Below are 27640 nucleotides of genomic sequence, written 5' to 3' on the forward strand. Positions count from 1 at the left end.
GAGAGAGAGAGAGAGAGAGAGAGAGAGGTCTTCCATCCCAGTGGCTCACTCCTCAGATGGCCACAACGTCCGGAGCTACACCAATTGGAAGCCAGGAACCAGCATTGCAGGCAGTGACTTTACCTGCTACGCTACAGCGCTGGCCCCAATAAACCTTTTTTTAAAAATGGTTTAAACCTCCTAGTTTGGCCGGCGCCATGGCTCAACAGGCTAATCCTCCACCTAGCGGCACCAGCACACCGGGTTCTAGTCCCGGTCGGAGCGCCAGATTCTGTCCCGGTTGCCCCTCTTCCAGGCCAGCTCTCTGCTATGGCCTGGGAAGGCAGTGGAGGATGGCCCAAGTGCTTGGGCCCTGCACCCGCATGGGAGACCAGGAGAAGCACCTGGCTCCTGCCTTCGGATCAGCACGGAGCGCCAGCTGTAGCACGCCGGCCGCGCCACCCATTGGAGGGTGAACCAACGGCAAAGGAAGACCTTTCTCTCTCTCTCTCTCTCTCTCTCTCACTGTCCACTCTGCCTGTCAAAAATAAATTTAAAAAGAAAGAAAGAAAGAAACCTCCTAGTTCACCTGTCTGGGTTTTTCCTAGTTTATTATTTTTTTTAAGATTTATTTATTTATTTGAAAGGCAGAATTACAGAGAGGCAGAGGCACAGAGAGAGAGAGACAGAGAGAGGTCTTTCATCTGCTGGTTCATTCCCCAATTGGCCACAACAGTTGGGGCTGCGCCAATCTGAAGCCAGGAGCCAGGAGCTTCTTCCAGGTCTCCCATGTGGGTTCAGGGACCCAAGGACTTGGGTCTTGGGTCATCTTCTATTGCTTTCCCAGGCCACAACAGAGAGCTGGATTGGAAATGGGCGCCCGTATGGGATGCCAGCATTGGGTGGCTTTACCTGCTACACCACAGCACCAGCCCCCGTAGTTCATTTTTAAGGTAACTCCGATCTTCAGCTCTGCACTGTACACAAATTATGAAAAGCATCCCAGGACCACAGAGGCTGCTGGAAATGGTCACTGCTCTGGCTCTCAAGACTGCTGTCTCTCCTTGATTTCTTTCCCAAGTCCTTCCATGTTTACATGGAAAAGGAAACTGTTTTACTTACCTCTGATATGAATTGCAAAATAATTCTTTTTAAATTTTAGTATATGTACTTATTTAATATATTTGAAAGGCAGAGAGAAAGAGATCTCCAAAACACTGGTTCACTTCCCAAATGCCTGCAACAGCAGGAGTTGGTCCTGGCCAAAGCTGGGGACAGGAAATCCACAAGAGGGGTTGCCAGGAAGCTAGAATTGAAAGCTGAGGATCCAGAACTGCAACCAGGCGCTCCAGGACGGGATGTGGGCATCCCAACTGGTGTCTTAACTGGGTGCCAAACGCTGCACCTAAAATAACTCATATGAGTGAATCGATGAGAAGATAATGAAGATGAATTTGAAATGCCAACACACATGAAACAATGACCTTACGTCGCTTTACACGGAGAACATATGGAACTCTCTTCCTTGTCACAGTTGACCAATGTTCTTAGAGACACTGAAGTCCTTGGCTTCCAGGACGCCACTGTCACCCTAGGACCTTGCCGGATGTTCCTTCTTAGGGTCCTTTGCCAGCTTCTCAATATGGAATGACCCAGACTCAGTCTTCTGATCTCCTCTGTATCTCTGCACACATCCCTTATACACTGTCATCCAGACCCATGACTTGAAGTCCTTTACCTGCATTTCAACAACTCCCACATTGTGTATCTGTAGCCCAAATCTCTGTTCTGATTTCCAGACTCATATATCCAACTTCAAATCCCAAATCTCCACTTGGATTTCTGCCATCAGTATCTCATTTAGTGTGCCCATACTGGAGCTTTGCGTCCCGCCCACCCTGAGCTTAGTCTATATTCCCCCAAAGCAGACTCAGAGACGTTGAGCACAGTAGCTGTTTGGGGCCAGGGGATATGGGTAGATTTGCAAAGATGGCTTCAACATCCTTCCTGCCTGTGTCCCTGCTTCTTTGCAATGTAACCTTGACATTCCTCCCTAAAAGAATTAGGTTTTGGGGGCTGACACTGTGGAGGAGCAGGTTAAGCCACTGTCTGTAATACTAGCATCCCCTACCCACTTTCTGGTAATGGGCCTGAGAAGGCAGCAGAAGATGGCCCAAGTACCTGGGTTCCTGCCACCCATGTGGGAGACCAGATGGAGTTCCTGTCTGCAGCTTCCACCTGGACCAGATCTGGCTGTTGTACCTGTTTGAGGAATGAACCAGTGAATGGAAGATTCTCTCTCTCTCTCTCTCTCTCTCTCTCTCTCTTTCTCCCCTCCTCCTCCTCCTCCTCCTCCCTCTCTCTGTTGCTCTTTCAAATAAACAAATCTTTAAGAAGTGGGACTTCTCTCTTTATCCTTTGAATCTGGTCTGTCAGTGATTTGCTTTAACCAAAAGAATACGGAAGCCACACTGAGACTTCTGAACCCAAGGTTTTTTTGTTTGTTTTTAAGATTTATTTTTTATTTATTTGAAAGAGTTACAGAAAGAGAGGTCTTCTACCTGCTGCTATGGCTGGAGCTGAGCTCACCCAAGCTAGGAACCAGGAGCTTCTCGTGGGTCTCCCTTGTGGGTACAGGGGTCCAAGCACTGCTTTCCCGGGCCATTAGCAGGGAGCTGGATTGGAAGTGGAGCAGCCGGGACTTGAACCAGTGCCCCAGGCCAGGGCTTTAACCTGCTGTGCCACAGAGCCGGTCCCGTGAATCCAAGTTTCATGAAGCTCTGTAGCTTCCACTTTTGGCCCCTGTAATGCTGCCCTGAGACAGCCATGTAAAGAATCCCCATCTAGGCCGGTGCATCAGCAGGGAGCTGGATAGATGGTGGAGCAGCCGGGATCTGAATCGGTGCCCATATAGAATGCCAATATCACAGGCAACAGCTTTACCTGTTATGCCGCAATGCTGGCCCCTAGGTTAAATTTTATTGACTGATCGAATTAGTTTGTATTATGAGACAGTCTGATTATTTTGGATGGATTATTTATAGACGGGTTCTCTGGTTGAAATAAAAGCCTCAGGTAAAACATTGCATCCTTTACGACAGAGTGCTTACATTGTAAATTGTGTAGTGTATAGTCTTGTGTTATGTTCCCATGGAGATTAAAGTAACAATACTAGGAAAAAGTTATTCTTAGAGATTGGTATTACTAAAGTGCTTACTGAAACATATTGTGCTTATTATAGATCGGTTCATTCCTCACTCACTCAAAAACACAGATTGAGGCCTTCCTGTGTGCTGGGCTCTGGGCCAGCCCTGGGGATGGAAAGTTGAAGGGTCAGGTCCTGCTGCCCAGGGCACAGCCTCTCAGCAGCTACTGAAGAACAAGTGTGGGAAGGCTGCCAGGACTCTGAGGGAGCGCTGGGGGCCATGGGAAGACCCCTCAAGGCCAGTGTAGGGGGGGAATGGGGCACTCCTGAGGGACAAGGGGCACAGGGTGTGTGGGATGGCTTTGGTGTCTCCTGCCAGAGAGGCACCTGCCGCCTGAGAAACAGGTTGGGACGCGGCCCCCCCCCCCCCCCCTTGAACCGCTGCTTTTCAGACTCTGCTGCAGGAGAGGCAGAGAAGTGAGACGACTGCCTGAGAGCTTTCCTCTTTCTTTTTGTTTTTAAAGATTTATTTTATTTATTTGAAAGTCGGACTTACACAGAGAGAGGAGAGGCAGAGAGAGAGAGAGAGCACACGCGAGAGAGCGAGGTCTTCCATCTGCTTGGTTCACTCCCCAACTGGCTGCAACAGCCGGAGCTGTGCCGATCTGAAGCCAGGAGCCAGGAGCTTCTTCCGGGTCTCCCACAGGGGTGCAGGGGCCCGAGGACTTGGGCCATCTACTGCTTTCCCAGGCCATAGCAGAGAGCTGGATCTGAAGTGGAGCGGCCGAGTCTCAAACAGGCACCCATATGGGATGCCGGCAGTACAGGCAGCGGCTTTACCCACTATGCCACAGCGCCTGCCCCAGAACTTTCCTTTCTTTCCTGATGTCACTGAACCCTGGCACCCAGTGCTTGAGGATGAGGGCTTTGGTAACTGGTTTCTCTGCTGGAAATCACCTGGAGTTCATCCAGAACTTAACCCATCTTCCCTGGGTTCCTAGGCTCCTGACAGTTTGCACTTTGAACTCTTCTGCCCTTTATCAGTTTGATCAGTTTTTTTTTTTTTTAAGATTTATTTATATATTTTTAAAGTCAGTTATAGAAAGAGAGGGAGAGACAGAGAGTGAGAGAGCCTCTATCTGCTGGTTCACTCCCCAGATGGGCCAGGCTGAAGGCAGGAGCCAGGAGTTCTCTTAGGGTCTCCCACATGGGTGCAGGGGCCCAAGCACTTCGGCCATCCTCCACTGCTTTCCCAGGCATGTTAGCAGGGAGCTGGATCAGAAATGGAGCAGCCAGGAATCAACCAACGCCCATATGGGATGCTGGCGCCACAGGTGGTGGCTTTACCTGCTACCCTGCAGTGCCGGCCCCTTATCAGATTTTTGACTGACACCCACTTATTCCTGAGCTACTGAATGCCTTGGTCCCAGGTGGTGCTGTACTCTTAAATTTTTCCTGCTTTCTTTGTGCCCTCCGCTCCTCTCTTACCATTTCCCTCGCTCCTTTGTGAGACTTGGATTCTTCTAGAGAGTTGCACTGTCAGTTCCCAATATGTGGTTAAAACCATCCTCTATTCTGAAAAATACTTTCTGTGTGAGTAAGCGCTGTCACCTGGGTTGGGAATACTTTACAGCTTTCAGATTATAATACTTTACAGCTGTTAGAACAATTACATTCTAGATCTCTGTCTTCCTGGTTAGAACAATTACATTCTAGATCTGATTGTCTTCCTGTCCACCTGAGATGCCGTGGCCATCATCTCTCGCTCTTATGGAACCCAGCAAATTCCTCCCTCTTCTGAACTTTGGTTTGTCCCTAGCCGCTCTGAAGAGTGAGTGATCAGCTCCCTGTTTGTTCACATCGGCCACCATCTCCACTTGTAAGCTGTTTATGGATGTCCAGGGATCCACAAAGAGTGAGCTGCGGTAGAACCTGCAATCCTGGGCCTGTTCTCCCCTCTAGGCTGACGTCGCTATGCCTTCCGAAAGATCTGGAATTTTCCCTCCTCTAGGAATATAAGTGAGATTCACAAATTAAGCTGTGATTGTTCTCTAGGAGGTCACACTGGGATTTGGGAGAACCTTCCTCAGAGACACCCCATGTAATTACAAAGATAGGTGGGAAAATTTTGTCCGAAAACCCTGCTGGCACGCTGCTTCCAGAAGGGACCCTGCCGTTGACTCGGCCTGCAGGGAAGGGAGGGATTGGGACGACCGTCCCTGGCAATCTTTGGCAGGGCCTTGCATCTGAGTGTGCTGTAGACTAGCAGGATCTGCTGTGCCCACCCTGAAAGGTGTGCTTGTGAGGGCTGAGGAGCTGGGTCTGCTCAGACAGTCAGAGACAAAGGACCCTACTGCACAGGGTGAAGCCAGGTGGTGACATCTGAACACTGACTAGTAAATTATATGTAGAGAAGATAGGGCAACGGAATAAGTCTTTGATCTCTAGGTGTCATGCTTTCCTGAAAATTCCATCGTGTCACTTGAGAGAGGGGGAGAGAGAGAGAGAGAGAGAGAGAGAGAATCATTTAGCTGAGTGGTTGAGATGCCTGCATCCAGGGTCAGAGTATCTCAGCTCAGTACCAGCCTCTGGCCCTTGGCTCCAACTGTCCTCTAACACAGACCCTGGAAGGCAGCGGTCATGGCTCAAGTAATTGAGTTCCTGCCACCCATATGGGAGATCTGGATTGTATTCCTGCTCCTGGCTCCAGCCCCTGGCTGTTGTGGGCATTTGGAGAGTAAACCAGCAGATGGAGGTTCTCTCTCTCTCAAGTAAATTAAAAAGAGGAAGAACTAAATTAGGCAACTCAGGAACTCTGGCAAGTGTCTACAGATTACAGATTACAGAGAACAAAACACAAAAGAGCCCTGGGAAGGTTCTGAGGGTTCTTTTCTGAGCAGAGCACAGACTGGAAAATCAGACCCTGGGCCCTGCTCTCAGATGCCCTAAGGCAAGGACATGGAGGCTGTTCATCCTGAACTGTTTCCCAAAGGCCCCTCTTCAACCTCTCCCTATTTTCTGTCTCCTTTGCCCACTACATCTCCTTTGACCCAAGGAAAATCGATCCTCCTAACAAAAATAACACCCCTCTTCTCCCCTTCTTTCTTGTGTCTTGTAAATTTTGCATCCTCAAAATTCTCAGGAAAAGCAGCTCTTTTCTTGAGCCCTGGAGCCCATAGCTGTAGGCTCTGCAGAGGCATAGCTCGAGGATTGCTTGTTCCCTGCCCCATCCCTTTAGGCAGGGCAAGCTCTGGATCCTTGGATGGCAGCGAGACTTCCATTCCACTCTGGCTTTCTCCCCGAGCAGGAACCAGACACACCTCCAACCCAAGCATGTGTGTTGTGTTCCTCTGAAGCCCTATATTTGATCTGCACAAAGAAATCTTGTTCCCTTTCACACATTTTCTCACCTTGTTGTTTTACTTCCATTCTCCCCACTGCCTGGGTCACATCCCAAAATGTCTGTGACCTTGACTGACAGCGAAAGCATCCTTCTCTCCCTTGCCCAAATCCACAAATATCACCCGACGCTGGGGTTGGCAATGGAGTGGGGAATTCTAGTTCACCCTGCCTCCACCCAGTCCTCCTGCGAACTGAGCTGGTTGGCAAGTCTGATGATATGCGTGTACTTCCTGACTTGGAGCACGTGGCTCTTCATTCTCTTGCATTGGCAGCCACATTCCTGCAGTTGCACTTCCCTCTGTCCATACTGCCTGCCTGGGCCACAGGGGAAGCAGAGAAAGCAGGTGGGAATCAGCAGGCGCCCTGACCAGTCATTTCCAAAGACGGGTGCGAAGGCAGTAAGAAACTCTTTCCAGAACGTTTCTAGCAGTCTCATCTAAAAGAGAAGTCTGAAAAGGTTCTGCCATTTTACTATGTGGATTGTCACTGGCTGCTCACGTGATCCACTCTGCAGACAGCCAGCTGTCACATTGGGACAGGGCCCTTCAGGTTCGTTTGTGTGGAACTTTGCCATGCGCCTCAGGTTGTGCGTGTCAGTAAACTTCACAGATTATATCAGCAGCTTTCCAAAACCAGTCCTCACAAAATGTACAAGTGGCTTAAAAAGAAAATCCTGCAAAGAAACCTCAGTTTGAGGATAATACTATTAACACAAGCACTAAGCAACGAACAAGTATTTCTCTCATAGCTGGTATGAACTCTTAATCAGCCACATCAGGAGACAAAAACAGTAGCGATCTGATCAAGTCTTACTTTGAACCAAGTCAAAAAGTATTCAAAATTATAAGAAGAATATTGAAATCAGGGTTTGCATCCACCGCAATGAACACTAAGCTCTTCATATGTGAATATTGGATCTTGAACACTGACCCCGTGGGGTATCTTCTCAGCATGACATTCAAGCCCGTCGTGGAGACACACTCAACTCAGAGCAAATCCTTCAAATTGCTTCACCACAAAGCATTAGACCAACATTTCCAGAGAAGCACAGTCACTCCCCTTCTGATGCAGCAGGAGCTTTTATATGATTATTATATTTTTAAGATTACTTGTAAGATAATGTTATTATGCTAATATCCTTATATTTTTGTACATGCTTTATAATGCACATCATGTTACCACAGCAGCAGACATATGTCATAAATATACATTTATATGAGAATACAATAAATGATATAAAATATAAAACATTTACATTCAAATATGATATAAAAATTTTAAAAATTGGAGGTGCATGCTCAAATTTCTTTTTCTCATAGGACACACACTCATAAAAGGCTGGATTCCACTGATCAAAGTGAGAGGTGTCAATGATTTAGACTAGAATGGGGCAGTGGACCCAGAAAGAAGTGGTCTGATTATAGAAATACTGCAGCAGGATTTACAACAGGACTCATTGACAACTGGGGTACAGGAGGAAAATGAAGCAGTTAACAAGGATGGCAACTCCCAGGTTTCGTTTTTTTAATGTTAGTTTCTCTCTCTCTCTCTCTCTCTCTCTCTCTTTCTCTCAAAGGCAAGATGACCCAGAGAGAGAGAAATCTTCCACCTGCTGGTTCACTTCCTAAATGGATGCATACCCAGGGCTAGGCTAGGCTGAAGCCAGAAGCCTAGAACTCCATCCAGGTCTCCTGCGTGAGTGCAGAAGCCAAGCACCTGGGCCATCCTTCATTGCTTTCCCAGGTGCATTAGCAGGGAGTTGGATCAGAAGTGCAGCAGCCAGAAATCAAACTGGAGCTCTAACATGGGATGCCAGTGTTGCAGGTGGCAGCTTAACTCGCTGTGTGACAACACTGGCCTCTCCAAAGTTTCTGACTTGAGCAACTGAGAGGATGGCAGTGCTACTCAATGGGAAAGCAAAGAAACTGAAGATTGGTTTTGGGCGTGTTGCCCTGGAGTTGTATTCATTGAAAGATGAAGCTCTAAGGAGTATGCTAAGCTTGAGTTATGCAGTTGGGAGTTTTCAGCTGCAGATGTTGTTGGGAAAGGGTGACATTACCTATGGAGGGAAAAGGAGATCAGGCGTGGAGGCCTGATCAGAGTTCAGAGGAGTGTTCAGAGGGCAAAGAGAGTAGAAGCTGCTAGTGTCTGGAAATTGGACACATCTCAGATTAGCAATGTAGGCAATTTAAAAAGCCTCTGAAATGACTCTTCTGCTTTTGTCCATGCCACAGGCCATTCTCACCTAGCAGCACAATACCCTCAGTTATCAGATCATGCCACCCTACTCAGAAAGAGCCAGTGGCTCCCCATCTTACTAAAAAAAAAGAAAGAAAACCCTACGTTTTTACAGTGACCTCCAAGATTCCCTCCTTCTCTGTCCCTTTTTGTCTTTCTGACCCTATCTTCAATTTTTTTCTAAGATTTATTTACTTATTTGAAAAGCAGAATTACAGAGAGTCAGAGGCAGCGAGACAGAGAGAGGGGTCTTCCATCCGCTGGTTCATTCCCCAGATGGCTGCAACGGCCAGAGCTGTGCTGATCCAAAGCCAGGAGCCAGAAGCTTCCTCCAGATCTCTCACTTGGGTGCAGGGGCCCAGAGACTTGGGCCATCTTCTACTGCTTTCCCAGGCCCAGCAGAAAGCTGGATTGGAAGTGGAACAGCTGGGACTAGAACCTGTACCCATATGGGATGCTGGCGCTTCAGGCCAGGATGTTAACCTGTTACACCACAGCACCAGCCCCGAAAAATCCTTTTTCTATATGGAATAAAACCAAAACGCCCCGACCATCTGAGCCATTTGCTCATGGTTTTGTTGGTAGCAAGTATCCTTGAAGAGAGACACATCTCCTCCTGCAACCCCAAACTGCAGGCTTGGTTCCACACACTGTGGAAGTGGTGATTTCCCCAAGCTCCTGGCCTGAAGTGCCAGCATCCCATATGGGTGCTGTTTCAAGTACCAGCTGCTCCACTTCCAATCTAGCTCTCTGCTATGGCCTGGGAAAGCAGTAGAAGATGGCCCAACTCCTTGGGCCCCTGCACCCACGTGGGAGACCCGGAAGAAGCTCCTGGCTCCTGGCTTCAGATTGGCGCAGCTCCAGCCATTCTGGCCAACTAGAGAGTGAACCAGCGGATGGAAGACCTCTCTCTGTCTCTACCCCTCTCTGTAACTCAGGACAGGCATTGAATGTAGCACTGAAGTCACTGCTTGGGAAGCTCACCTCCCATATTAGAGTGCCTGGGTTCCAGTTTCACTTCCACTTTCAATTTAGCTTCCTGCTAAGGTGCACCCTGGGAGGCAGCAGGTGAGGGTGTCTCAAGTATTTGGGTCCTTCCCATCAGCATGGGAGACTTAGACTGAGTTCCTAGCTCCTGGCTTCAGTCTGGCCCAGCCTCGAGTATTATGGGCATTTGGGGAATAAATCAGTGGGTAGAAAATCTCTCTGCCTTTGAAATAAATTTAAATTTTTTTTCTAACAAGGGCTGGTGTTGTGGTGTAGCAAGTGAAACTCCCACCTGTCATGCTGACATCCCATATGGACATTGGTTCAAGTCCTGGCTGCTCCACTTCTGATCCAAGTCCTTGCTGATAGCCCAAGTGCTTAGACCCCTGCCACCCACTTTGGAGACCAGGATGAAGCTCCTGCCTTTGGCCTGGCTCTGCCCTGGCCATTGAGGCCACTTGGGGAGTGAACAAGCCAATGGAAGATCTCTTTCAAATAAATATTTAAAAAATTCTTTTCTAACTAAAGAATATTTTAATTATTTTGTATCTCACATAAGTAAAACATTTTCCATATATTTCATATGATCCTTCATATACCCAAAACAGCTATTAGCCCCATTTTTTCTTTTAAGACAAGGAAACTGAAGCCATGTGTTCCCTGACCAAAGCCTATACTATCCCTATGAAATTGAGAAGGCAGGGCCTGTGCTGTGGCATAATAGGCTAAGCCTCACCCTGTGGCTCTGGCATCCTATATGGGCACTGGTTTGATTGAGTCCCAGCTGTTCCTCTGCTTATGGCCTGGAAAGGCAGTGGAAGACAGCCCAAGTGCTTGAGCCTCTGCACCCATGGAAGATCCTGAAGCTCCTGGCTCCTGGCTTCAGATTGGCCCAGCTCTGGCCATTTGGGGAATGAATCAGTGGATGGAAGATCTCTCTCTCTCTCTCTCTCTTCCTCTTCCTCTAATTCTGCCTTTCAAATAAATAAATAAATCTTAAAAAAAAAAAAAAAAACAAAAACCTGCGTGGGTTGTGTTTCACAGGTTCTCAATAAGCTGGAAGGGAAATATTATAATCCCATAGGTACTCACTTTGAAATAATTTTAAGTATAATTAAAAACCATATTTTTCCACTCATTCAAATCTTTATTATTTACCATATGTACAATATTGCTAAATACTAAGGGGAAACAAAGACAAAATTTTAAATGGTGCCAACTCTAAAGGAGTTTACAATCTAATGATAAGTAGTTTAACATACACTGTAGGAGAGGAATACCAGTAAACATTAACCCCTGAGAAAATTACCTTATTTTTCAATTTAAAGCATAAATTGCCTGTAGGGAAACACTGCTTTTATACATATTTTTATTAGTTCATTCTTGTTAAAGGATATTGGTTGTTTCTGGAAAAGAAAATGTCTTACCTGTAACATCTTTACAATTAATTTGGTTTAAAAAAATTTTTTTTTGTTTAAAGAGGAAAAATTTAGATTCACGGGGGAGGCATTTGGCACAGCTGTTAAGATTCCACTTGTGACAACTAAAACCCGCACTCGAATGGCTATGTCTGAATGCACTCTCAACTTCAGCTTCCTGCTGAAGCACAGGTTAGGAGGCAGCTGATGGTTCCAGGAGTTGGGTCCCCACCACCCACACTGGAGACCCAGATTGAGTTCTCGGCCCCCAGTTTCATTCTTGCCTAGCCCCTGCTGCTGGGGCCATTTGGGGAGTGATCCAGCAGCTGGGAGACCTCTGTCTCTCTGCTTTTCAAATACATAAACAATATACAAAAATTTTAAACTTGTAAATTCATAAAATCAAATTAACTTCATGCATAGACAAAGTGTTTGCAATAATAGGTAAAAAGTTGAGCACAACTAGGTCTAGCGTCAAAGTATTAAACCTGAATTACTTTGGAGATTTGCCTTAGACAAGTCATTATGTACAAATTCATCATTTATAAGAGGGATATTTACCTCTAGTTAAGATTATAACTCATAGGTTCCACATTTTTTCCATCCGTAATACTATGCAAGGTTTAAAAACTAGCACAAAAAACTTTCCTATTAATAACTTACATATTAAAATAATTTAACAAAAACTAGAGCTAAAAAAGAGAAAATTGTAATGGTATGGAGTAAACAGTGCAGAAATGAATGTAAATGTGCATGTGTCTATTTTCCCCTTTTATTCCTTTTTAAAAATGGCTCAGGTAAAAAACTTAAAATATGCAGCAACACAAGCTTGAGAGCTCATTTTGCGAAATACAGTGTAGAGAAAAAGAATGGGCAAGATTTATAATTTAAAATATTTATTGATTCATGCCCTCCAGAATTTTTTAAAAGGTCACCAAAGGCCAACACATTTTTCTGCTCTCAATACTAAGCCATGTTTTTCCACTGACAATAACGAAGTAATGTGTATTTTGACAGCTAATCAGTTGGTGACAGCTGTGAGTCTCTGTTTTTAAATACAAGATCAGAGTTGCAAACAGACCAAATGTAGCAACTGTAAAAAATGAATGGGCCAAGCCTTACTCTAAGTGACCAAATGACCAGTCAGCCAGATTCAGCACTCCTAGGCTACAGATGTCTTTGCTCAACAGTCCACACATTATCTGAGCTGTCCCCATGGATGTTCTCAACGTCACAAGTGTGGCTGCCACAGCCCTGATGCTGCAAACAGCATGCAGAGAGCTCCCCGCGTGATTCCTCAGTTTACTCCCCAGCAGGTTTCTCTTCACTTTCTTCTTCGGCTTCAGCTTCTTCCTCGCAAGAATCCTGACTGTTGGCATCAACAAAATAACTTTCTTCCCCATTCTCTCTCTCTTCTATTTTTTCTTCTTCATGAAGGCGAGAGGAAGAAATTTATCAATCTTTGAAAGGAAAAATGAGCTAGCTTAAAGGTAAACAAACTCTTTGCAATGAATGCCGTCGTGTAGCCAGTCTTCCGCAAGTGTCTGAGCTCCAATTTATTGAGAACCAGCTCTATAAAAGTGCCAACTGGGAAATTAAATATTCCTCTGAAAACTAATTTATTTCAAATTTGAGTGACTGACTCTTTAAACCTCATATGAAAGAATGCTATTATTTTTGTTATCTATATCAGATAGAAATCATAGTCTGCGAAATACTCCATCACCGTGTTAACATTTTGAATGTCAAACATGTTAAAATATCAGTGTATGTTATACAACCATTCATATGTATTCTTTCAGGCAAAAAACCCTTTTTAAAATGATATATATATAAAAGAATTTTATTCTTTCTTGCAGGTAAGATTTTTTCAAAGGTAAACCATTCATTTTACATATGTTACCTTTCTTTATCTTCACTGAAACTTTGTGATTCTTCATTGGCGAAGCACTCAAGTACTTTTCCACTTTGGCCTTTCCTTGAAACAAACTCATCAGATATTCCTAGTGCTTTTAGGGTGTTAGAATAATGCTTTTCTGCTGCCATCCTTGCATTTTTCTATAGGAAAGACAAACCTTTTAGATGAGAACAAAGACTTTATATTTCCATTAAAATGTATGGGTTAAAAGCTCCAGTGAAAATTAAGTTTAACAATCACAGCTGGTTGAAAATATGCATGCTGGGGCCGGCACTGTGGCGCAGTGGGTTAAAGCCCTGGCCTGAAGCGCCGGCATCCCAAATGGGTGCCAGTTCTAGTCCTGACTGCTCCTCTTCCAATCCAGGTCTCTGCTATGGCCTGGGAAAGCAGTAGAAGATGGCCCAAGTGCTTGGGCCCCTGCACCCCTATGGGAGACCCGGAGGAAGCTCCTGTCTCCTGGCTTCAGATGGGCATAGCTTTGGCCATTGCGGCCATCTGAAGAGTGAACCAGCAGATGGAAGACCTTTCTGTCTCTACCTCTCTGTCACTCTGTCATTCAAATAAATAAAATAATTAAAAAAAAGAAAATATGCATACTGTATGATTAACAACTGCGTTACTAGATATATACCCGCACAAAGTACATGTGAGACCTAGGAGATGTGTAACAGACTGCTTAGGATAAACTGTGGGATCCTAAGACTGTAAACAGGCCAAATACCTATCAACAGGTAAATGAATAAATAACAACATAGGAAATGTTGTTATTTACTGCCCACATGGATAGTAAATAAAGAAATGAAAATGAATGAACTGGGGGCAGGCATTGTGGAGCCGCCAGTAAAGCCACTGCTAGGGGAGCCTGTATCCCATGTCAAAGAGCCAGTTACAGTCCTGGCTACTTTGCTTCCAATCCAGCTCTGCTCCTAGGAGACAGCAGAAGATGGCTCAAGTACTTGGGCTCCTGTTACCCATGTGGGAGACCTAGAAGTAGTTCTAGGCTCCTGGCTTTGGCTTGGCCCAGATCTGGTTGTTGGGGGCATTTGGGAAGCAAACCAGTAGATGGAAGATCTGTCTGTCCCTCTCTCCCTGCCTTTCAAATAAAATGAAAAATAAAAATCAATCTAAAACATAACACTAAGTAAAAGAAGCAAATCCCAAACAAATATAGTATGATTCATTCACATAAAGTTCAAGAACAGTCAAAACTAAACCATATTGTTTGCAGGTAGTAAAACTGAGAAGAAAAGCAGGAAATGCTTATCACAAAAGTTAGAATGGTGGAACCTCTGCGGGAAAGGTAGGAGGCTGTGATCTGGAAGGGGCACAGGGTTACTGCTGTGCTGGCAATCTATTTGTTAACCTGGGTGGTAACACAAGAGTTTTGGCCTGTAATTATTTTTTACACACGACCTACGTTTCATATACTTTTATGACTATATAAAGATACCTGGAAAAATCAGTAAGAAGCTAATTTCAGCACTGGTATTTGGCCTAATGGTTAAGATATTCTTGTCTCATATCAGAGTACCTGGGCTTGATACCTGGCTTTTCTCCTAATTCCAGCTTCCTGCACATGCAGACCTGGGAGGCATTGGTGATGGCTCAAGTAATTGGATTTCGATTTCTGCCATCCATGTGGAAGAACTGGATGAAGTTCCCAGCTTCCAGCTTTGGCCAGGCCTGGTCCCAGCCATATTGGGTTTTTAGGGAATGAACCATAGGATAGGAGCTCTTTCTCTGTTTCTTTGTCTCTTAAATAGATAAATGATAGAATAAATTCATGTGATAGTTGTCAGAAGGTTCTTCAATTTATATGCCTACTGTAATCTGTCAAAGATGATAAAATCTTCAGTATTGTTATCTTTACTCTGTGGCGAAGGGCATACGGCAAAAAGAACACAGATTCAAAACTGGATTCAAACCTCTGGCTTTGGGATCTGTTGAGTTAGGATGACTCTTACACACCTGGAGCAAATCGAAGTCACTACAGCTCCTGAGGCCACAGGTGTCATGAGCCGTAAGGTGACTGGGTGGCTCAGGTCTAGTCCACTATAGCCCCTGTTAGTGGATCTGAACCGGCACAGGGCTAAGAACTGCTCTCTGGGTCTTCAAAGAAAGCAAAGGGAAAGACTGACCAGGTTCCAACACACTGATGGGAATGCATTCTACGTGGGCATAAGGAAACAATGACCCTCCTTCAGAGGTTAAACGGTTCGCTTAGAGTCACAAGGCTAGTGACTGTGGAGCCAAATCTCTCATCTCTTTCCTGGTTCCTCCCACCCCATCATGCTGCTCTAAGCAGCAGTGGTCGTGTGGGAGTCTGAAGGTAGCCTCCGCCTGACTTCAGCAACGCAGTTATCAGCTATCCGCTTAACCCAGGGATGTCAGCAGAATGAGGGACCACGGAGTTTGGTGCTCCCCAGGAGAAACCAAATAGCAAAGACAGATTGCAACCGATAAAGCTATCATCCGTGCATTTTCTGATACTGTGGGAAACAGAAAAAGCAGCAAACTACTTCTCAAAGGATCCACTATGAGTAACAATTTTCAGAAAAGTAATTAAAAATGCATCCACAGGCTGTGAATACCAACAGACAAGCTTGGTGAACTGAAAGGCAGGACAAAGAAATGAGAACCATGTACCAAAGGCTGCACAGAATCAAAAAAAAAAAAAAAAACAAACCCAAAAACCTAACTCTGTATGCATTAACAGTATACTCTGATTTAAGCAAGTTAAATATAAGAGAGATTAAAAAAAACACTAATCAAAGGTAATGCTAGCAAGCCTGCATCTGAATTTGGTTTAAAATTCAATTTAACATTTGTTCAGTTAATAAGTCATGGGATTTCTAAGAAACAGGACAATATGGTTTGTTTTGTAATAGATCCTCAGCATATTCTGCTGGGGGATAACTCAACAGCCATGAGACCACAATTAACTCTTCTAAATGGGCAATGCATAAAGCTGCAAGTGAATCTATCAAACAACTGTTAATTAGCAGCAACAGTCACAGCAAAACAGGCTGGAAAAAAAAGCACTGATTTATGTTAACAAAACCAAACATGATGAGTCACTGTCACAGCCACTCTGTACACAGAATAATCTTTTCTAATATTTTACATCAAGGTGAATAATGTGTAACTGCTCCTAACTGGAACAAATATTTCACCATAAAAAAGAACCGTAGGGAGACGACAGGGAGGAGGAAATTCAGTTTCGTGGAGAGGCAACTGGAGCATTAGCAGGAGTAGAATTGGAAGTGGAGCAGCTGTGACTCAAACCAGAGCTCTGATATGGGATGCCAGTGTCACAGGAGTAAAACCATATTCTTTAACAAAAACCTCTGTCCTGATGTCCTGGAGGGTCCTGGCCTCAGAGGATTCTGTCAATCAACAGAGTGACTAGAAGAGATTCATGGAAGGTGCTACTTTGTTTGCTACACTTCTGATAAGAATGATGTGCTGCAAGACACTCTAATTAATTCAGCTTGTACACATGGGGAAGTTGGAAGAAGAAAGTGAGCTCTCTTTTAAAGGTCCTCCTAGGAGTTCAGTACTGTGTCTGGGATTAACGCATGGTTAAAAAGTGAATTTCAGGGGCTGCTGATGTGGCACAAGTTTAAGTCACTAACTGCAAAGCCATCATCACATATCGGCGATGGTTTGTATCCAGGCTGCTCCAGTCAATCCAGCTCCATGCTAATGGCCTGGGAAAGCAGCAGAAGATGAACCAACTGTTTGGGCCCCTGCCACTTACATAGGAGACCCCAAGGAAGTTCTTGGCTCCTGGCTTTGGCCTGGCCCAGCCCCTGCCATTGCGGCCATTTGGGGAACACAAGGGGATGGAAAATTCTCATCTTTCTCTCCCCACCACCTTTTGGTCTTTAAAAAAAAAAAAAAGAACAGTGAATTTGACTTCTAAACAAAAAGGATTTACACTCCTTTGTGGAACAAACAAAAGAATTGGAACGATTATCAGAAACAATGAGTTTCAAAATACTGAATATCAGGAAACAAAGGAAAATGCCCCCTGAGAGTGGGAGGATATGATGTGAGCTGTGCAGTTGTTCCAGGTTATTTCCTCGGGACTGTGTCCAAACCAGGGTTCAGAAAAGGGAAAACCAGGCAAAGCTTGATGATGCCCTAGTTGAGAGTATGAACCACCAATCTGGGGGGACCAGAAGGCAGGAGTTTAGAGGGCATAGTATTGGAGAGAGCAAAGTTGTAGACAGTTGTGGAGCTCTGCAGAGGATGCTCATCCTGTATTCAGCAGGGCACTACTCAGGGTGTGCAGGTGAAGAGACTCTGCTAGGACTGGGACTAGAGAAAATAACAAGGCTTACAGAGAGCTGCGAGTGGGACTGCCCTCACTATCCAGCTGGAACAATTTATAAATCTCAGGAAGGTGGGTACAGTATGTAGAAGAATTTTGCCTCAATAGTGAGAGAAAATTATCCCCAAACACCACTTTCATTCCACTTAACATGTTTTTAAAAACATGAAGCACGGGGCCGGCACCATGGCACAGTAGGTTAATCCTCTGCCTGTGGTGCCGGCATCCCATATCTGCGCCAGTTCTAGTCTCGGTTGCTCCTCTTCCAGTCCACCTCTCTGCTGTGGCCCAGGAGGGCAGTGGAGGATGGCCCAAGTGCTTGGGCCCCTGCACCTACGTGAGAGACCAGGAGGAAGCACCTGGCTCCTGGCTCCGGATGGGTGCAGCGCCGACCATAGCGGTCATTTGGGGGGTGAACCAATGGAAGGAAGACCTTTCTCTCTGTCTCTCTCTCTTTCACTGTCTGTAACTCTACCTGTCAAAACAAAACAAAACACCATGAAGCAAAAGCATCACGTGAACTCTAGGAAACTGAATCCTCCATACCCCAGAAGGTAGCTCAAGAATATTTATAGGTATGCAAATAAACCAATAACCTAAAGGCAAAATTATAATATTAGGAAAATTTACCTAATACAAACAGAAGAAGAAAAATCTGATTCATAATGAGGAAAAAAATCACTCTACTGAAAGTAATACTGAGGGGCCGGTGCCATGGCTCACTTGGTTAATCCTCCGCCTGTGGCACCGGCATCCCATATAAGCGCTGGGTTCTAGTCCCAGTTGCTCATCTTCCAGTCCAGCTCTCTGCTATGGCCCGGGAAGGCAGTGGAGGATGGCCCAAGTGCTTGGGCCCTGCACCCGCATGGGAGACCAGGAGAAGCACCTGGCTCCTGGCTTCGGATCAGCGAGATGTGCCGGCCGCAGCAGCCATTGGAGGGTGAACCAACGGCAAAAAGGAAGACCTTTCTCTCTGTCTCTCTCTCTCACTATCCACTCTGCCTGTCAAAAAAAAAAAAAAAAAAAAAAAAAAATCTAGGTAGGCTATAAAGAATAATTACAGATCAATACTTATATGACTATCACCCAGGTTAACAAACAGCATTATTTTACTAACAAAGGCTCTGAAAAAAAATTAGCTTTGTTTCTCTAGATACAAACAATTGATGACAAAAGTTTGTCTAAAATCAATGCCCTAGTTTGAAGGAAAAAAAATTAAACCGAAAGTTTAATTTGTGGCCGGCGCCGTGGCTCAACAGGCTAATCCTCCGCCTTGCAGCGCCGGCACACCGGGTTCTAGTCCCGGTCGGGGCACCGATCCTGTCCCGGTTGCCCCTCTTCCAGGCCAGCTCTCTGCTGTGGCCAGGGAGTGCAGTGGAGGATGGCCCAAGTGTTTGGGCTCTGCACCCCAGGGGAGACCAGGAGAAGCACCTGGCTCCTGCCATCGGAACAGCGCGGTGCGCCGGCCGCAGCGCGCTACCGCGGCGGCCATTAGAGGGTGAACCAACGGCAAAGGAAGACCTTTCTCTCTGTCTCTCTCTCTCTCTCTCACTGTCCACTCTGCCTGTCAAAAAAAAAAAAAAGAAAGTTTAATTTGTAGTAACTCTTTCATTTATTTAAAAATTACTGAAAACTTATTTTGTGACAAGCTGTCTTTGGAAGTAGGAAGTGCAGGAGGAAAGAAAAGTTTTTTAGGTGAAGGGAAGAGCATATGTGAGGACCAAAAGTGGGAGAAGAAATATTAGCTTTAAAACTAACCTAGGTCCCCTACTCTCCCCAGCCTCCACCCTCAACTTTTATGAGGTCAATTGTTTTAGATTTTACAAGCTTCTCCATTCTTTTTTTTTTTTTTTTTTGACAGGCAGAGTTAGACAGTGAGAGAGAGAGAAAGAGACAGAAGAGAAAGGTCTTCCTTCCATTGGTTCATCCCCCTCCAAATGGCCGCTATGGCCAGCGCGGCGCAAGCTTCTCCATTCTGATTGTTCATGTAAAGCTGAAGTTTCTGTTTCAAGCATCATCTATGCAGCAAATTAATTTTCTATGCCTTGTGTGCATAACAAATAATATTGACGTTCCATTCAACTCCAGGATTAGTCACTTTTTTTTTTTTTGACAGGCAGAGTTAGACAGTGAGTGACAGAGACAGAGAGAAATAGGATTAGTCACTTAACAAGGGGCTCACATAACTCATTAAAGTTATGTGCTTCTTTAAGGGATATACTTTTGTTTGTTGCAGTTTTCTATATAAAGATATGATAAACTCTGAACAAATTAATCTATGTTTGCAATATGAGTTTAATTTCTTCTTTTTAAAATTTATTTGAGAGAGAGTGTTCTCACCCTCTAGTTTATTCCCCAAATGCCTCAACATCTGGGGCTGGGCCAGGGCAAAGCTCGGAACCCAGAACTTAATCCAGGTCTCCCATGCTGCCTCCTTGGATCTGCAGCAGCAGGAAGCTGTATCAGGAGCTAGAACCAGGAATCAAACCCAGGTATTTTGATGTAGGACATGAGTGTCTGCATTGGTGCCTCAACTGCCAGGCTAACAGCCTGACACCAGTATGGGTTTAATTTCATATGTATTATTTATTTTGTCATATTTTCCAATTCACAGCATGACAAAACTGCTTACTAAAGCAAAACCTCATCATTAATATGTCAGAGTAGTGCTCTCTGCCTGGCCTAAACTCACAAAGAAAATGGAAGGTCATTATCTGGCTGATTGATCATAATTGTTTAGTGTAGGTTCAACAAATGCTTATTGATGTTGCCCCTGTGTCAGACGTCATCTTAGGTGCTAGGTAAAATGATTCCACATCTCTCCTTAAAATTAACTACCTAGAAGGGAATAGAGACCATTATGCAGATAATTTCCTCACTCTGTAGCAGTGGCAAAGACAGACATGTGTACAGGCTGGTCAGAGAACAGAGAAGGGCACCCGACCAAACCTGGAGAAATGGTCCAAGACGTGACTGTACAAGAAGACTAGGACAGAAAAAGACTTCTCAGAACGTTCAGCCACAGCACAAATAAAGACTTCAAGTTTGGAACCAGCAGTCTACTAAGAGTCTGGTATGATGTAAGAGTAAAGGGTGACAGGAGAGGAGATGGGAACAGGAAGATGGCAGCAGCAGACAAAGAGGGGAACGGGGATCAAGGACAAGTCTGCCTACCAGGCTAAGACTCACGGATTTACCTTGTGGGAGGGAGCAGGACAGCTTACAGTTAAGTGTTTGAGACAAGCCAACCTGGGTTTCAATCCCAATTCTACCATTTACTAACTATAGAATTTTAAAGTTACTTACCTTCCTTAAACTTCAGTTTCTTCATCTATAATATGGGAGATGTACCCTATGCCATTGTTTAGAGAAATTAAAGACAAGACTCCCTGATACCATTCACTGAAAATGGTAATCAGTGAGAATGGATGACTGGCACTGTTATCAAGAATTAACAGCCTACCCAGGGCCAACATGGTGGCAGCAGAACGGGAATGGCAAAATGAAGATACCATAGACGGCTTTGCAAAGGGCAAGCAGCAGGACTCATCAAATTATTGTAGTAATTCACACAGGAAGTAACAGTTTCACCCAGCATTTCACCAGCAGAGATGGTGGAGGGCAGATCCAAGGATTATTTAGGAAGAAAATGACCCATTCATATAAATTATACCCCAACCAAAGCAGGAAATCAAGAGTAGGATTCAGCTGCGGGAAAAAGAATGTTGAGATGCAGATGGAAAAATGAGTAGAGGCTACCAGAGAAGGAGACATAAAAACTTGCAGTTCAGGGTTTCTTTGAGCCAAAAGTCACTCTATGGTATATAATACAGAACAGCTTAAAATGGTTTTTTTTCCTAACGTTGAAACTGAGATGTTTAAAAAAAATAAAAATAAAAATCCACTCCATGAAATGAGATGCACTGCCTAAATTTATATCCAATTCAGTAAGTTAAAAGATAACTTTAACTCTGAAAGACTGTAATGTGCAGATTCACCCACAACACATGCCCATAATCCTCAGTGAGTCCCTGACAGGTACGAGCACAGCCCTGCAACTATGCTCATCTGTCACAGGCCAGTGCTGTCAATTGTCCAACTGTAACAGCTTGAGCCTCCAGGGATTTTGTCTGTTGTTGTTAAGCCATGCCACCCTTACAAACTCCTCCCTTATGGGGACAAAGGAGAAGATGACCTAAAATTGATAAAGACTGAAAAACTGAGTATAAATTTAGTAGCATGAGGTCCTCTGTCTATAAGATCACAGTTTATTTTTCCTGTAGAAAGGAAGTCCTTTTAGTAGTTGCACAGAAAAATGAATTACAGACTCATCTAAAAAAAAAAAAAAAAAGAAATGAATCTGATTCAATCAGCCATTTTGTTTCATTTTTTTAATTCTTCAGTGAACTCCAAATCTTATTATAAAGCCTCACTTGAATATTAGACTGATTGGTACTGAAAAAGACCAGCCACTAAAAACAGGTTGTGAAACTAGTATTGTGGGAATAATTGGGTTAGCAATATGTTCTTTATCAAGCTATGTGCCTCATCAACAACAAGATTCAGTGCTCAGATATTAAGCAAAATTATTTGGCTGATTTGATGAATAATGTACCTCTTTAACACATAGGAAAAACAGACTGTAAGTTTAGGAGCTAAAGATGTTAATAAAAAAAAAAAGGAGAGGGGGGTTTTGCTGACAGTAGCTCTTAAATTCCAACAAACACAACCTGAGCAACTCTTTCAAAGAGTAGTGGCCTCATTTTTAATTTTTCTTCTCTTTCTTCTAGTTCTTGTCGATATTGTCTCATTCTTTCCTTTTCACTCTTTCTAAAATCAAATAAAAGGAATGGAATTGTAAAAAAGTCATCTACAAGCATACAAAACACCTAGCTTAGAGGACAAATCTAAATTTATGAGCATAGTTTACAGTTTACCTCACTTCTTTTTTCTAGACTGGTAAATTCCCATAGAAGGCAGAGTAAACAGTTCAGGTTCTGAGAACACACATTTTATGCCCTAGGAACAGAGTGGGTACATTGACTTCTGAAATCTTCAAGGCATAACCACTGAAGAGTTTTAAACTAGGTTGAAGAGATAAATGAATGTTCTCTTCTCTAGTTTCTAAGTATATAAAACCAAGAAAACTCAGTCCAAATTAGATACCTTCTCTTTAAGGGATTTCTTCTGAAAACAAGACCTACTCTGACTTTTTACCCTTAATGAGATCTCCTAAAGGTTATTGCCAGAGTTAATTAAATGGGAACAGATCAGGGAAGAAAAGAGATTCTTAGAATACACAGAGGAAAAGGAACTAAAATACACAGATTTACCCTAAGTATACTTAATCTCTGGACAAGATCCTATTAACCTATGCTATTTTGTCTATGTAAGATATATTAACATATCAAGATAATGAGATTTCATGGATTAGAGAAAAAATTATATTTTAAAGTGATGCTTAATTATACACAAGTTGGTATTACAAAAAAGCTAGTTTACTACCGAAGAGTAATTAGTAAATTGTTGGGGCAGGTGCCATGGCTCACTTGGTTAATCCTCCGCCTGCGGCGCCAGCATTCCATATGGGCACCGGGTTCTAGTCTCGGCTGCTCCTCTTCTGATCCAGCTCTCTGCTGTGGCCTGGGAGTGCAGTGGAGGATGGCCAAAATGCTTGGGCCCCTGCACCCATATGGGAGACCAGGAAGAAGCACCTGGCTCCTGGCTTCGGATCAGCACAGCGCCGGCCATAGTGGCCATTTGGGGAGTGAACCAACAGAAGGAGGACCTTTATCTCTCTCTTTCTCACTGTCTATAACTCTACCTGTCAAATAAATTTAAAAAAATAGTATATTGTCAAGGAATTTTTTGCCTAAGTTCGCCAAATTAACCTCCCTCTATCAATGGATTAATGCTATATTATTATAAAGGAGTATTCATGATAAAAAAGAAATATTAATGCTATATTACAAATGAATACTCTATAATTAAAACAATTTACATACAGAAAGTGTGTACATATATATATATATACATATATATGTTTTCATAAATCAGATTAGAAATAAATTAGATTACTTACCTGGCTTTGGGGGAGATACTTTCTACTTAAGCATGTTAATGTGTAACATCTGGAACACTGGTTTTCAGACTTTGTACTGCTGAATTCTAGTGCTCTGTGAAAGGATTCTGGGGCTTCTGTGAATTTTCTTTTATATTGAAACTAATAAAAATGCAACATATACTACTAACATTAACACATGTGTATCAGTTCATCACATAACTGATGTTAACTAACCTCAGTGTGTCACTTAGTGCTATCAGATTTTGTGCATACCTTAGAACAAAGCTCTGTAATGTACGTTTATTGAAAAATATCCTGAGATTACAGGACAAGCAATTAGAAATGGGTTTTATCTGTGTGAATCAGGATTGTTCTCAACACTGAACTCTACAACCAAAAATAACATACAAAAAGATTAGATGCTGACATCATAAGATTACAGCTACTAACGATGGCCACAAGATGTTTCTGTTCATTAACATAGCTTCATGGTTCTCACCAAAGAGATGAGTATACAAGGGCACATCAAAAAGTTTGTGGAAAAATGAAATTAATAGATAAGCTTATTTTGGTACAAAAAAACCCTGAAATCCGTGCAAAGATTTTTTTCATCACACATGTTCCACAAACTTTTTGATGACCCCTCATACATGCTGGTTCTCACCATGAAGTGTGTGTGTGTGTGTGTGTATAGTATAAATGATAAAAACTTGAATCCATAAACTAAAACACTGAAACCATTCTCAATCTGTTTATATCTATGTATCCTAATCCAAACCCTAATGATAGAAAAAAAAGTTTGAAAACCAGTGTTCTGGAAGTTTAAGATTCTTTCATGATACCTGAGATATTTAACTCTGGATTTAGACATCTGAGCTAAACTTTGATGTGAGTCATAAGCCTTAGCCCGGGTTGTCAGGAGTTTCTGCATTTCTTTCATTCTTTGCTTCTGCTTAGTTAGGATCCGATTTCTCTCTTCTTCCAACATTTTCTTTTCCTCAAGTGATCTCCTGAGGGCAACAAACTAAGGCTTAATTCCCTTTAAGCCAAGGAAAATGCTGTTTAACAAAGATTTAACATGGGGTAATTCTGAGGTTGGAAAATAAGGCAACCTTTGGAGAAGATCTGACTTGTGAAACAGGAAGTCCAATCAAGGCTGACTGCAACCTTTTCTATCCCCGGAAATTCATAAAGTGGAAAATCTATTCATTTCTTAGAACAAACCTTCTGACAAAATGTTATACATTACATAGTAAAATATCTCCCAGATACAACAAGAGTTAACATTTTCAAGTTCAACCACGGAAGGATTTTTTACAGAGCTGCACGCACTGCCCTGATCCTGGCTGTTTACCTGATGGCTTCCTCTCGGGCTCTGGAAGAGGCTGTGGGCATTGGAGGGTTGCAGTTACAAGGCACGCGCTTTGAACCTGCACTCTTCACTGGTGGCTTCCTTCTTGGGGACATGTAAGGCCAACGTGTTTCTTTTAAGTTTTCTTCATCTGCTTTAATGTCTGCCAAGACCGTCTCTCTTTTAATGGCACTGGAGGACGGCTGAACATCAAATGGTTCGTAGTCTGTCAGGAGTTTCGAGCCCTGGTACTCCGAGGGCAGTTTCGGATACCTCTCGGGAGAGTCTTCGTAGTCAGGAGGCTGGCTCCTCGCCTTGTGCTTCAGCAGCACAGCGTGGTCAGGATGCCTGGGGCTCCTGAAGCGTCTGTAAGCTGGCTTCCGAGACAGCGGGGAGGAGTTCTGTACAAGCTCCTGGGCTCTTGGTGCCCTGAAGTTCCTATGCTGATCTTCCTCTTTTAACTTGTCACTAGCAATTGAACTGTAAATAGATCGAGGTACTGGTCTGGCTTTAAATCTATGTGTTTTCTTTTAGATTTAAAAAAGTCTCTCAGTTGCTTTTCCCGGGCCGCCTGCTTCTGTTCCTCTCTTGCAATAAACTTAAATGGCTTTTGGGAAGCCAACAGAGCTTCTTTGTTTTTCTCCTTCGTGCTCCTCCTCCGTTCTTCGTTCTGCTTGACGATGTCACGATAAAGGGGGAGAAAGACATATTCAGGGACTGGGTTGGCCCGGAACTTCTTAAACTCCTTCTCCTCTTCCTGTTTTTTGAGCAGTTTATGTACAACTTCAATATCTGATTTAGATTTCATGGTCTCTTTTTTCTTCTGTTCTCTAATCATCATTTGAAAAGGCTGAGGTACTGTGATCCTGGGCACCCATTCTTTTGGTCTCCGCCTTGGTTTTCCAACTGCTTGAAAGTGAGCATCTTCACCTTGAATATAATCTTTAACCCGAAAGTTTGTCCACATGTTGTTGATGAGCTCCTTGGCATAGGACATCACTCTGGTTTTCCTGGGAGAGTCTTTTTCTATGTTGGGCAACTCCTCCTCAGAAGACGTGTATGAAGAAGAACGGCCTAAATCAGGCTCCGAAAGTGATGTCATTAAGGAGGTAGGGTGATAGTAGTTCTTTTCCGAGACAGAGCTAAGAGAGGAGAATACTTAGGTTACACTTTCAGTTGTATGTGATCACATACAAAAACTACAATAGAGGTGTGTATATATATATATATATATATATATATATATAAAACTAAGATAGAGGCGCATATATATATATATATATTTTTTAATATTTCTTTATTTGAGATGCAGAGTTACAGAGAGGGAGAGACACAGAAAGAGGTCTTCCACCTGCTGGTTCGCTCTCCAAATGGCTGCAATGGCCAGAGCAGGGCCTATCAGAAGCTAGGAGTCAGGAGTTTCTGGGTCACCCACATGGGTGCAGGGGCCCAAGCTCTTGATCCATCCTCCACTGCCTTCCCAGGCCATTAACAGGGAGCTAGATCAGAAGTGGAGCAACCGGGACACGAACTGGCACCCATATAGGATGCTGGTACCACAGGTGGAGGCTTAACCTACCACACCACAGTGCTGGCTCCAAGGTATACATATTCTAAGATCAAGGCATCATCAGGAGATGATTTTTCACAAGGCTTGTAAAAATTACCACTTTTATTTGGAAGAGAACTGGGAGATGGCTGTAAACTATCTAACTCAATTCCCTCATTTCCCAGGAGAGGAACTTGAGATAATAGAGGCTCCTTTCACCTACCTTCTATTAACTTCTCTGTGTTGAGAACCACCATCCTGAAATATATTTCTGATCACATCACTCCCTTGCTTTGAACTTTTTAATGAGTCCTCATTATTGCAATAAGAAAGCGTGGAAGCAGGGTTTTGGCCTACCAGTTAAGATGCCAACTGAGTCACCCACAAAATGCCGTAAAAATGTCCCAGAGAGGATTTTCTAGCTTCACTTCCTGGCTCCAGCTCTTGAATCCAGCTTCCTACTAATGCAGACCTTGATGGCAGCAGTAATGGCTACTTGGGTTCTTGCTATCCACGTGGGAGACCCGGCTTGAGTTTCAAGCCAACCATACTGCCTCAAGCTTTTGGAATTCAACGAAAGACAGAAGCTCTCACTCTCTGTCTACCTCTCTAATCAATAAAATTTAAAAAACAAAAACAGTGAAGCTCTCACTCTCTGTCTACCTCTCTAATCAATAAAATTTAAAAAACAAAAACAGTCTAGACTATAAAGCCCTTCAAGATCAGCCCTGGAGCTGGTGTTGTGGTGCAGCAGGTTAAGCCACCGACTGCTATGCAGACACTCCATATGTGTACTGATTCAAGTCCCTCTCTCCTTCTAACTCTGCCTTTCAAATACATCAGTCTTTGGAAGAAAAGAGACTAGCCCCGCCTACCTGTCCAGTCTTACCTCTCACTACTCCCTAGAGCCCCGGTCACCGTTCTTCAGTCATACCCAGTTCCGTGAAATCCTCACAAACACCCTGATTTCTCACGCCATTGCGCCTTTGCATACACGGTTTCTGCTGCCTACTCTCCTCTGTTTCTGGAACACTGAGTTACATCACGTGCAAAGCAATGTCAGGTCCTCAGCCTCTTTGAGCTCCTTGAGGGCATTTTTCTTTGACTCTTCAGTACCCAGGTAAGGTCTGGTGCACAAAGCTGCACATTGGACTGGATGAGTTCAGGCACTTGTGTGTTAAGTTTCAAAGTGAGAGGTTTGCAGCAGAAATGGGGCTTGAAATTACAGACTACCTTGAAAATGGAAATCAGAC

General features: G+C 43.8%; 1 protein-coding gene across 1 annotated transcript in view; it reads right to left on the bottom strand.

Annotated features, from left to right (window-relative positions):
• Positions 1-10843: 10843 nt before the first annotated feature.
• Positions 10844-27640, bottom strand: part of FAM161A (FAM161 centrosomal protein A) — a 29072-nt gene continuing 12275 nt past the window's right edge. The window contains 6 exon segments of the mRNA XM_062209509.1: positions 10844-12605; positions 13071-13227; positions 22154-22253; positions 24330-24497; positions 24842-25370; positions 25373-25980. Of these exon segments, the coding sequence (XP_062065493.1) occupies positions 12472-12605; positions 13071-13227; positions 22154-22253; positions 24330-24497; positions 24842-25370; positions 25373-25980 (1696 nt within the window). The 3' untranslated portion in view covers positions 10844-12471.

The sequence above is a fragment of the Lepus europaeus genome, chromosome 13, assembly GCF_033115175.1.
Source record: "Lepus europaeus isolate LE1 chromosome 13, mLepTim1.pri, whole genome shotgun sequence".
Classification (NCBI taxonomy): Eukaryota; Metazoa; Chordata; class Mammalia; order Lagomorpha; family Leporidae; genus Lepus; species Lepus europaeus.